The following is a 9683-nucleotide window of genomic DNA, read 5'->3' on the forward strand; positions in this document are numbered from 1 at the left end:
CGCATGAGCACAGATGAGTGTAAAAGCAGGAAAGGCTGTAATGCTGCGTGCGCGCGTGTGTGTGTGTGTGTGTTTTTGATTTGTGCGCGTGTATGAAAACACAGTGAGTGAGTGAGTGTATGCTAAAAGGCACTTAGGCCATAACATATCTCACTGGGGTCTGGTAGCAGCGTTTCTGTGGTCAGAGGCTTTTTTTTTTTTTTTTTTTTTAAAAGGTTAATGTTAATCTATACCAAACAAAGCCCCATGAGGAGCTTTTTACAGCTGCGGACGGACGAGTGAAATGGGGCTTTGATGAAATGGTCGCGTAGGTAACTAACGCGCTTGTAAACACACCGCAAAAAAATAAGCGTCTGGCTACCGCGGCCCTTGCGGTAAGCGATCGTGTTCTACGGCGGAACGAGTAAGCGAGGAAAGCTTCGTAGACCGATGTGACCCGTGCGGCCTATCTACATGGAAGAGTGTTTTTTTTAATGCATATGAAGCAGGTAAACGCAGCGCGCCGCGGCCAGGCCGCCGAGACGCCTCGAGAAGCAAACGGCCCGCGGGGTTATCAAAAAAAAAAAAAAGACAACATGAAAAGAGAACACTCGTGTTTCCCCCGGTGTGCCGTAAATCACGCACGGCTGTTTGTCTCCTTATCACGACAGGTGTGCCGATGCTCTCCGTCCAGCCCAAAGGGAAACAGAAGGGCTGCGCTGGCTGCAATCGCAAGATTAAAGACCGCTACCTGCTCAAGGCCCTGGACAAATACTGGCACGAGGACTGTCTGAAATGTGCCTGCTGTGACTGCCGCCTGGGGGAGGTGGGCTCCACCCTCTACACCAAAGCCAACCTCATCCTCTGTCGCAGGGACTACCTGAGGCAAGAGAGACACACGAGCACCTTTCACCACACTCACAGCAAAACACACCAGCACATGACATCACAGCAGCTATGACCTACAACTGCAATGGGTTTTGTTTTTGTTTGTTTAAATCATCTTACGTTTTTACGGGAGAGGATTAGAGCCGCACAGGAAAGAAATATTTGAGTTCTGAGAATAAAGTCAGAATTCTGAGTTTAAAGTCACAATTCTGAGTTTAAAGTCTGACTTTATTCTCAGAATTCTGAGTTTGTTCTCAGTCCGAATTCTGAGTTTAAAGTCCGAATTCTGAGTTATAAAGTCTGACTTTATTCTCAGAATTATGACTTTATTCTCATTCAGAATTCTGAGTTTAGAGTCAGAATTATGACTGAGAACAAACTCAGAATTCTGAGAATAAAGTCAGACTTTAAACTCAGAATTCTGACTTTAAAACTCAGAATTATGACTTTATTCTCATTCAGAATTCTGAGTTTAGAGTTATGAGTTTAGAGAATTATGAATTTGAAAATCTTCAGAATTCTGAGAATAGTCCGAATTCTGAGTTTAAAGTCAGAATTGTGAGTTTTAAAGTCTGACTTTATTCTGAGAATTCTGAGTTTGTTCTCAGTCAGAACTGTGAGTTTAAAGTCTGACTTTATTCTGAGAATTCTGAGTTTAAAGTCAGAATTCTGAGTTTTAAAGTTTGACTTTATTCTCAGAATTCGGAATTTAAAGTCAGAATTATGAATTTGAAAATCTTCAGAATTCTGAGAATAGTCCGAATTCTGAGTTTAAAGTCAGAATTGTGAGTTTTAAAGTCTGACTTTATTCTCAGAATTCTGAGTTTGTTCTCAGTCAGAATTGTAAGTTTAAAGTCTGACTTTATTCTGAGAATTCTGAGTTTAAAGTCAGAATTGTGAGTTTTAAAGTCTGACTTTATTCTCAGAATTCTGACTTAATTCTCAGTCAGAATTATGAGTTTCAAAGTCTGACTTTATTTTCAGAATTCTGAGAATACTCAGAATTATGAGTTTAAAGTCGGAATTCTGAAAATAAAGTCAAAATTCTGAGTTTCTGTGTGGCCCTAATCCTCTTCCGTACGTTTTCTTTGGTTTGTCAGTCTGTTTTTTTTCATCAATGTGCAAAATGTTACAAAATCACCGCAAACAAAATGATTTGAAGGAAAACATCAGTGGTTCTCAGCGACAGTGTTTAAATATGCTAATAAAACTAATTGAGGTGGAAAACAAATACTGAGTGAAGTCCCAAGTTGTAAAAAGTAAAAATTCACAGCAAACAGCTATGCTAATGTCTGGAAGATTAATTTAAGTATTAAAGAAATTATGCCAGAATTTGCTTCACTGCTAAAAATGAACAAACAAAGAAGAAATGAACTCTTTCACCAGAGTTTTGCTTTCCCACAAACGCTAATCAGAGCTGAGTCATTTGACTCAGGATTGAACCCTAATCGAACATGCTAATCCATCATAAAACAGACTTTTTTAACTGGGGATTATTACATTTTTAATAGATTATTACATGAATCTCACTTCTCTCTTGAACACGTATGTATAAATTCAGAAAAATCCATAATTGGACAAAATAAATGAATGATTCTTTGTCAAACTCAGCCAATAATCTAGTTTTCCTCACTGTTTCTCTGCACACATGGCTGAACCCACTGGACGAACACAGCTGCAAACAAACACAGCTTTTGTTGTTTCTTTCCCAGATTTGTTTCGGTATTCTTCCATTCCTAATAACCAACGATGATGCAAGTATAAATATTCCTGATTATTTATCATTAAAAACACAAAGTTTTCAAAGAAAAAAACCTGGTAATCATTTCATAATCAAATCCTCGCCGCTCGCTCCCCTACGTTCCCTCTCGTGTGTTTCCAGTCGCTCCCTGAAGTCATAAATCTTAATCATTTTTTAAAAAAATTATGCAAAGAATCCACAATGCTGTCAGTTTAAAAACCCAATATGTAGCGTGGTCGTATACTTTTATGGCATGCGTATTTTTTATAGCGTGCGTATAGAAAAACATAAATTTTCGGGGCTGCTTGAACACAAGCATTTTACACACGGTAGATTGAAAAAAAAAAAAAAAAGGACGTGTCAGCACATCTGGAGATCACATCTTATAGCACATATATTAAATTAGGGTATAATTCATCTTAAAATAATAGTTTTACATGTCGCAATTAGACAAGATAGTACTTTTTTAAATTAAAGTTACACAAACACATATTCACCATTAACTAGATGCTTAATAACTAGTGCTAGTTAGTCCACTTAGCTCCGTTAGCTGCATCAGCTCGTTTAGCACCATTAGCGTTAGCCTACAGTGGAACTTTTTAAAGTTTAGCGTTACTGTAGAGACTTACCCAAAAATATGCAGAGGTTAAATAGGCACTTTAAAATTAACTAGTGCTGGGTTATGTTAGCGCGTCAACGGCGTCAACGTTAGCTCATGACTAGTTTCCATGACGACTGACCGGAAAAAAAGACGCGCGTGACGTCATGTTTACGTGCCGCGACACCGGAGTCCAGGCACCGCTTCCCAGTTAGCTCCGTTGGCAGCATTAGCTCGTTTAGCCACCATTAGCGTTAGCCTACAGTTACAACACGCTAACAAATAACCGGCGTACCTGTGTAACTGCGTATGTGTGCCTCTGTTTTTAAAGTTTAGCGTTACTTTGGAGACTCATTTTAACAATCGGGAGTCACGTAAACATGACGTCGCGCGCGTCTTTTTCATGGAAACACGCCATGTGTTAACGTTGACGCCGTTAGCGTGCCTAGCACTAGTTTTTGGTTTTTTTCAAATAAAGAATAATGACGACTGTCGTTTTCATTAAAAACACTAAATATAATAAAATTCATCACGTGCATGAGTCTTTTTGTAGAGACTCATTTTAACCAATCAGGAGTCAGGTCAAACATCACGTCACATGCGTCTTTTTCCGGTCAGTCGTCGTGGAAACGCGCCATGCGCTAACGTCGACGCCGCTAACCGCCGTTAATGCGCCTAGCACTATTAATAAGATATATACAAGTCGCATACTAGCCCTTTATTAGTAAATATTAAGCACGTATTAACAACTTGCGCAGGAAAAAATCGTAATTTTAAGAATAAGGTTATGTTGAATAAGGTGTTGCTTAATGATTACTAATAAAGGGCTAGTATGCGACTTGTATATGTTGGTAAGCACCGAGTTAATGGCGAATAAAGCGTTACCATAACAAACCATGTTTTTCTACCGTTAGATGTTTTCATTCTGTTCTTGATTCATATTTATTTATACAGAGCAGATGTATGATAATTATATTTAATAAGTTTTGTTTGACAACTTTTGGGGGGTTTTTTTGCGTGTGCGTCTCCATCCTTTTTATCTGTGTTTACATGACGACGATGTGACGTTCTCAGTTGTTCTGTGAGAAAGCCTCAGGCAGAGCGAGGGTTGTTGCTTCACCAGTGTCTTTGGCTCTGTTAAACCCCCCCCCCCACCTCACCCCCCTCACCTCCTCACTGTCAGATGCCCCTGCCATCTGCTTGTTAAATTAAACATGACCATTTCCTGGGCATTAAGTCACATTCCCATTGAGGTCTTACCATTTATCTGAGGAGGGGGGGGGGGGGAAGAGAGAATCCCCTTGGGGCCAACTTAGAGATGCCGGTGCCCTCCGCCCCTCCCTGTCCTGAACACCCCCCCCCCCCTCCCGTTCTTCATTCCCCTCCCATCTACTCACAGATACCTCCATCTTACTGCTTTAGGTTTGAGAAGGAATATATTTCACCACCCCTCACACTCCTGGATCTCCATGACCCCTCCTCCCCCTTTGATATCAGCTCTTCCGTTGACCTGGAAGAAGCCCACAACCGACAGAACCACTTGAAAAGGCGCTTAGGGGTGTGTTTCTGTTGCGATGAGGCCATTACCATTCATCAGGTTCCTGCACACAGTTAATGCTTTTAAGATGCACTGAGAGGTCCGAGGTCCTCCAAGACCCCGGCGCTGCCCTCGGAAAAAAGGCCAGATGAGGTAATAATAAACGGGCAAATGACAAAGAGAAGGTAGAAATGATGAAGCCCAGAGTTTTTTACATTTCCCTGAGAGGACGGCGACCCCCAAACCCCAAGCTATAGGTGCCCAACGACTAAGTGTAGCAAAAGGGAGGAGGAAAAGCTTTTACATTATGAGATCATCAGACGCTGAGGTCAGAGAAGAGATGGAGAAGTCAGGAGTTAAGGATTCTAAAGTAAGAATAAAAAAAAAAAAGGAAAGAGGAGGAGAAGGAGCTCTCTTTGCAAAAATGAAATCCATCCCCTCTCATCTGCTCTTCACTGCACAACAAACGCACAACAAACGCACAACTCTTTAATGGCAAAAGATGCTCGAGATGAATTCTATTATGGGACAAATTAAAAAGCTCAGCTCTGGTATAGAGAAGAGGCAGCAGGAGAGAGAGAGAGAGAGAGAGAGACCACAGTATTTGATGCAGTTAAAGTCTGAATTCTGAGAATAAAGTCAGAATCCTGCAAATAAAGTCTGAATTCTGAGTTTAAAGTCTGAATTCTGAGAAGAAAGTCTGAATTATGAGTTTAAAGTCTGAATTCTGAGAATAAAGTTTGAATTCTGAGAAGAAAGTCCGAATTCTGAGTTTAAAGTCAGAATTTAGAGAATAAAGTCTGAATTCTGAGTTTAAAGTCTGAATTCTGAGTTTAAAGTCAGAATTTAGAGAATAAAGTCTGAATTCTGAGTTTAAAGTCAGAATTCAGAGTTTAAAGTCAGAATTCTGAGAATAAAGTCAGAATCCTGCAAATAAAGTCTGAATTCTGAGTTTAAAGTCTGAATTCTGAGAAGAAAGTCTGAATTATGAGTTTAAAGTCTGAATTCTGAGAATAAAGTTTGAATTCTGAGAAGAAAGTCCGAATTCTGAGTTTAAAGTCAGAATTTAGAGAATAAAGTCTGAATTCTGAGTTTAAAGTCTGAATTCTGAGTTTAAAGTCAGAATTTAGAGAATAAAGTCTGAATTCTGAGTTTAAAGTCAGAATTCAGAGTTTAAAGTCAGAATTCTGAGTTTAAAGTCAGAATTCTGAGTTAAAAGTCAGAATTCAGAGTTTAAAGTCAGAATTCTGAGTTAAAAGTCAGAATTCAGAGTTTAAAGTCAGAATTCTGAGTTTAAAGTCAGAATTCAGAGTTTAAAGTCAGAATTCTGAGTTTAAAGTCAGAATTCTGAGTTAAAAGTCTGAATTATGCGAATAAAGTCTGAATTATGCGAATAAAGTCGGATTTCTGAGTATAAAAATCAGAATTCTGACTTTAAAGTCAGAATTCTGAGTTTTAAAGTCAGAATTTAAAGTCAGAGTTTAAAGAGTTTAAAGTCAGAATTCTGAGAATAAATTCAGAATTCCTCAGAATTAAGCCAGAATTATGAGTTTTAAAGTCAGAATTCTGAGTTAAAAGTCTGAATTATGCGAATAAAGTCTGAATTATGCGAATAAAGTCTGAATTCTGAGTATAAAAATCAGAATTCTGAGTTTAAAGTGTGAATTCTGAGTTTTAAAGTCTGAATTCTGAGAATAAAGTCTAAAGAATAAAGTCAGAATTCTCAGTCAGTTGCATTGTAGCAACACAAGTTCAGTGTCTGGTTTTTCCAGAATTGTGAGTTTAAGTCAGAATTCTCCATCCTCTCTCATCTGCTCTTCACTGCACAACAAACGCACAACACTTTAATTGCAAAAGATGCTCGAGATGAATTCTATTATGGGACAAATTAAAAAGCTCTGCTCTTGTATGGAGAAGCAGCAGCAGCAGGAGAGAGAGAGAGAGAGAGACCACAGTAGTGCAGTCTTTATCTGGTCTCCATTTCATTGCTTCTCTTCTGTGTCGTAGAACACCCCCCCCCCCACACCACACACACACACACACCCTCACCTACAGTAATGACGTTAACTCCGTGCACTGAATCAGCCTGGTGTGCACTTCATTAAAGAAAAGCGGGGCGGATCAAACACACTTTGGTTATTTCCCAGGGTTTGGAACCCTGCCATCGTCATATTAATTATTATAGGAGCTCCATCTGTGATCGTCCTTCAGTGGCATTAGCAACTTATTGAATGCACTCACGCTTTCCTGAATCCTACACTCGAGCAGCCACAAGCACTAAAAAATGCACACACACACACACACACACACACACACACACACAGCCGTGTCCTCCTCTGCCCTCCAAAGCATTGAAGCAACAAAAGTTCAGTGTCTGGTTTTTCCTGATGTTCAGGTCTCTGTATCAGGAAAGAGGGTTTTTTCTTTTTCCTCACACATATAATATAATAATATATAGATAATTAGGCGTTTTTTTCTTGATGTCTGAGGCTCAAGATCGCACGACCTCACCAGAGGGTTGACAATCGAGTCGCGGCGTTCATCGGAATTAATTTAATCTTTTCCGTTTCGTATATTAGAGAGGACGTAAGAGACGTCTCCACTTATCAGAAACGGGGTATAATTAACTGGACGAGGGAAATGTTTTAAAGATAATGAAAGGGTCTATTCCAATTCATAGCTCAACCCTTAATCTTAACTGGTCCTCAAAACCAAGTGTTGAGGGTTTTGTTGTCACTTAGAAATGGGACACCCCTTAAATGCAGATACGTCTTCAGACTGTAGGGGGCAGAATAACGCGAAAAGCTGCGTCCAGTCTGTCAACTCCAAAAAAGAAGAAGAAGAAGAAGAACGCATTTACGTCAGGATTATTTATTACGATCCGTTTGTCAGTCAAGTTATTAGGTTGTCAGTTAGTTATAAGATGATACTCATACAAATATTCAGCTGACAGTTACCACACACCACGACTTATTGAAAAGTAAACCATAGCAAACCATCGCTTGTCCGCACCGGCCGACTATTGACAAAAGATCGTAAAATAATAATAAATGTTACGCAACAATGACGTCAGTAATCCATAATATGGGCCTAAACTAAGATAATACAATGGTTTTCATAATTTTTATATCTCTATTAACAAAGAAAATACTTCATTTGCAGCGTACTCGTTTCGGCGCCATCTTTGTTTATGTCAAAACACCAATGCATTCTGGGTAGCCCTTGCTCCCAAGGGTGGTCTCGGAAAATTTCGATATTGAGGGCAATACAGCCCTTAAACTTGGCCCTCAACTTAATTTTTCTGAGAATCGGGACAGCACTTGGACTAAAGGGAGCGCACATTTTTGAGATTGAGGGTTAAAGGGATAGTTCGGAATTTTGGACATGCTAGCGCAAGTCGTAAGTATGACATAAATCCTTCAAATTGCAAGGTTGGTTTTATTTCAAACATTCCATCAACACAGATATGTACGTCGATCGTCTGCCGTTAGAATCGATTTGCCTCGGGTGCACTGTGGAGTCAGTAGGAGTGTTTCTAATGCCATGCTAGCAGGTACCATTGAATTGCGCTAGCCATAGCACCAGCGAACTCGAAGAAGCAACTAGAAGAACTGAATGAAATTTCCTGAAAACGTCTCCAGACGTCTCTCCATCACACTGGCTGAGTTGGAAAATAGGTCTTATGTCCAAAATTCCGAACTATCACTTCAAGCCAGGAATAGGACATTTTCATTAACAGCTTTTCCGTTTTGATGAAATCTGACAAACGGGGGACGTCTCAAAGAGCTCAGAGAACAGGTGGAAAACCTCCGAGAACCACAGCGAAGCAACACGACGGAGAGGCAGACGATGCGGCTTTAAAGGGTTTGAAGTTTGCAAAGCAGCAAGAACTAAAAGAAGGCCCCTCTTTTCTCCAAAGACCCATTTGTAATAACTCAATAACAGACAGAGCTGAGCTTATTTACGTTGCTGCTGCTCCAAATCCACCCCCCAAAAAAAACCTACATCAGCACACAAAGCAATTTAGCTACAAAGCTAAATTGCTACTAAATTAGAGCTCTTTTAAGGCCCGAGTACAAGAAGGTACTGCTCCACAGACAGCGTCGATCAATCAATCTTTATTTATATAGCACTTTTCATACATATACAATGCAACGCAAAGTGCTTTAGAGAAAAAAACGCAACACCCGCAAACGGTCAAATATCTCAATATATATACAACCAAGACATTAAGACCAGAATCGATCATATAATACGACAAAGGAGCTGAGGAGACGCTAATTTATATCAACAGACGAGAGATGAGGAAACACCAGAGAGAGAGTTATAGACGGATAAATGTGATAAATACAAAATAATGCATTAATAAATCACAGTACAGGGACGGAGACATGAAGTGATCTGTAAGGTTGAGTTTACAGCAACAACATAAGTAATAATGAACATGACATGATTGGTTTATTAACATTCATTTATTAAAGTGGTTTATACGTGGGCTAACACAGAAACGAGTTGATGTGCAGGACTTTGGTTTAGTCCCACATTTGAAACTGAAGTCTCATAATATCCCAATGTTCAAAAAAAAAAAAAAAAGGTTTAAGAAGTTTTCTGACGAGAGCGGATGTGTTTAATTGGCCGAGTTAATTTACTCTGCAGTGCATGGAGGTTTTTATCTGCTCTGGCTCAGAATATCCGTCTTCATTTTTGGAAACTCCTGGTGTTTCTGAAGACGTGCATTCAGTTTCCGGCCGTTAGCATGGATGTTTTTTTTGCAAACCTTACTTTTCACAACATGCGGACAATATTTTTCTAATTGAGCGTACTTTCATTTCACCTCTTAAAGGGACACTGTGTAGTATTTATGGGTTTATATGACCCAAAATCCACTTTTTTTCTACATATTATGTGCTCCTGCATTGTCTAGTCGCTGTATAATAATA

At 39.5% G+C, this 9683-nt stretch overlaps 1 protein-coding gene across 1 annotated transcript in view; it reads left to right on the plus strand.

Annotated features, from left to right (window-relative positions):
• Window positions 1-619: 619 nt before the first annotated feature.
• Window positions 620-9683, plus strand: part of lmo1 (LIM domain only 1) — a gene marked incomplete at its 3' end in the record, with an annotated part of 20174 nt that continues 11110 nt past the window's right edge. The window contains exon 1 of the mRNA XM_083891541.1: window positions 620-864. Within this exon, the coding sequence (XP_083747667.1) occupies window positions 659-864 (206 nt within the window). The 5' untranslated portion in view covers window positions 620-658. The remainder of the gene's footprint in view (window positions 865-9683) is intronic.

This window comes from Microchirus variegatus, assembly GCF_963457635.1.
Source record: "Microchirus variegatus genome assembly, chromosome: 6".
NCBI classification, from domain to species: Eukaryota; Metazoa; Chordata; class Actinopteri; order Pleuronectiformes; family Soleidae; genus Microchirus; species Microchirus variegatus.